Source organism: Geospiza fortis, unplaced genomic scaffold (assembly GCF_000277835.1).
Source record: "Geospiza fortis unplaced genomic scaffold, GeoFor_1.0 scaffold130, whole genome shotgun sequence".
NCBI lineage: Eukaryota > Metazoa > Chordata > Aves > Passeriformes > Thraupidae > Geospiza > Geospiza fortis.
The window spans coordinates 18,226,384-18,228,255 of record NW_005054300.1 but is presented as its reverse complement, the minus strand read 5'-3'; the positions used below and the strand labels follow the sequence as shown (position 1 = coordinate 18,228,255).

At 43.9% G+C, this 1,872-nt stretch overlaps 1 protein-coding gene across 1 annotated transcript in view; it reads left to right on the top strand.

The window, feature by feature from the left end:
- The window catches only part of LRIT1 (leucine rich repeat, Ig-like and transmembrane domains 1), a 9,891-nt gene that overhangs the window by 6,261 nt on the left and 1,758 nt on the right, over positions 1-1,872 (top strand). Inside the window, exon 3 of the mRNA XM_005417288.1 lies at positions 63-368. Within this exon, the coding sequence (XP_005417345.1) occupies positions 63-368 (306 nt within the window). The remainder of the gene's footprint in view (positions 1-62; positions 369-1,872) is intronic.

The window sequence follows — 1,872 nt, the reverse complement described above, 5'->3', positions numbered from 1 at the left end:
AAAAGTGGCAGAAACAAAAGGTGCTGTTGGAGTGACTTAGTGCCCTAATATCTTTTTGACAGGTTTGCAAGACAATCCTTGGGTGTGTGACTGCAGTCTGTACGAAATGGTGCATTTCCTAAATTTCCAGTCTCCTAACATAGCCTTCATTGAGCCCAGGCTGAAATGCTTCACCCCCAGGAGCCTTGCAGGAGTCTTCTTCAGCCAGGTGGAGCTGAGGAAGTGCCAGAGCCCCGTGGTGCACACGTCTGTAGCCAAGGTGAAGACCATCCTGGGCAGCACGGTGCTGCTGCGCTGTGGCACCACGGGCGTGCCCATCCCCGAGCTCAGCTGGAGGAGAGCTGATGGGGCTCAGCTGAATGGCACAGGTGGGTTTGGTTTATGCTTTTCTGCACACATGGAATGAGTGAGACAGGCCTGTACGAGGTACAATCCACTCTTGCATTGTGATTTTCTATAGACTATAAAATTACTTCTATGTTGATCTTAATGTTACCAGATAAATGTGTGTTATCACATGTAGGAAGTTGGTTTTGCTTTGTTTCATAGCAATTGTGGGGGTGAGACAAGTCAAGGGATTTTCTGGAAATTTGTTGGAGCTAAAGAAATGAAATATTTCCAACAGTAGCAATTAGCTGTTTTCAGTTAGTTAGTTATTCAGTCACTGGAAAGGCTTCCCACTGAATTATTCTATTATTCTCTATTCTATTAATCTATTGTATTGCTAATCCATTAGCAAACACCTCTGGCAGAGAGATGTCTGATGTGAATTCAACTGGGATTCAGATCAGCTGTAGAAGAAAAGGATGCAAACATACAGCATTACTGATATATTAAAAGACAAAAAGACCCACTAAAGTGCTAAAGGATACAATATTTCAGTGGGAACGTCCCCAAGGAATCATTCCCTGATAGACTGACAAGCTCTCAGTGAAAGAAACCCTGACCACTTGGTCTGAGCACCTCTCCTGGGGGAAGCCTTCAGACAGATCCTGGTTTTGTGACTGATCATGATTTCATTTCCATTCACAAGAAAGTCTGGAGCTGTAATTGCAACACTGGTCCTTTAATTTGTGGGGAATTTAGGGAAGAAACCTTTGCTCTGCTGAAGACAGTTGTCCTTAGCTTCTTGTCCTACAAGTTTTCAGTCAGGACCTGAACCTTCCTGCCTCCAACCTGCCCTGAATACTCCTGTACGCTAGTCCTGCCCTGACTTTCATAGAGGATCTAAACCCAGCAGATAAATTGCTAAGTATTGGGTCTGATCTTCAAAGGGTTACAGGGCTCCTTGGTGCACAGAACAGGGAAGAGAGCAATTCTCTTTCACAGCAGTGGAACCATTTGTAACAAGTGTAATTTCCTGGGATCTGCACAAGTCATTGCTCTGTTGTGCACGGTGTGCAGGATGTAGCAGAGCTGCTCCTCATAATGGTAATGTGTACCCATCGTGCTGCAAACATCCCTCCTACACCTGAAACAGAGCCTCCACAAAAAATAGAATGGGGTGATTTCCTGAAAGCCTGTGTTGAGTTTACTTTGAGCTACAACTGAGAATGATGTATTTTGTGCCCCATTAAATCAGCTGCTAGCACCTTTCAATAAAAAGCTGGCTGGAAAGATAGGCTATTTCTCAACAATGGCAGCTTCTGTGCCAATGCTATAATATGACTATTTGAAATGCTGGTGTTCTGAGCAGAAAGGAGTGAGAAACAGCCCACAGTCTGTACCTACAGGTAATTGCCATAGGTAGACCCACAGCTTTATGCTTTTTAAAATATTGAGTAAATAATTAAACTGAAAAAGTAACTTCTGTTACCTTATATTTTGCTGCCATTTGAAGGGACCCTGGTTGCCAAGGCTGGATCCTGACTC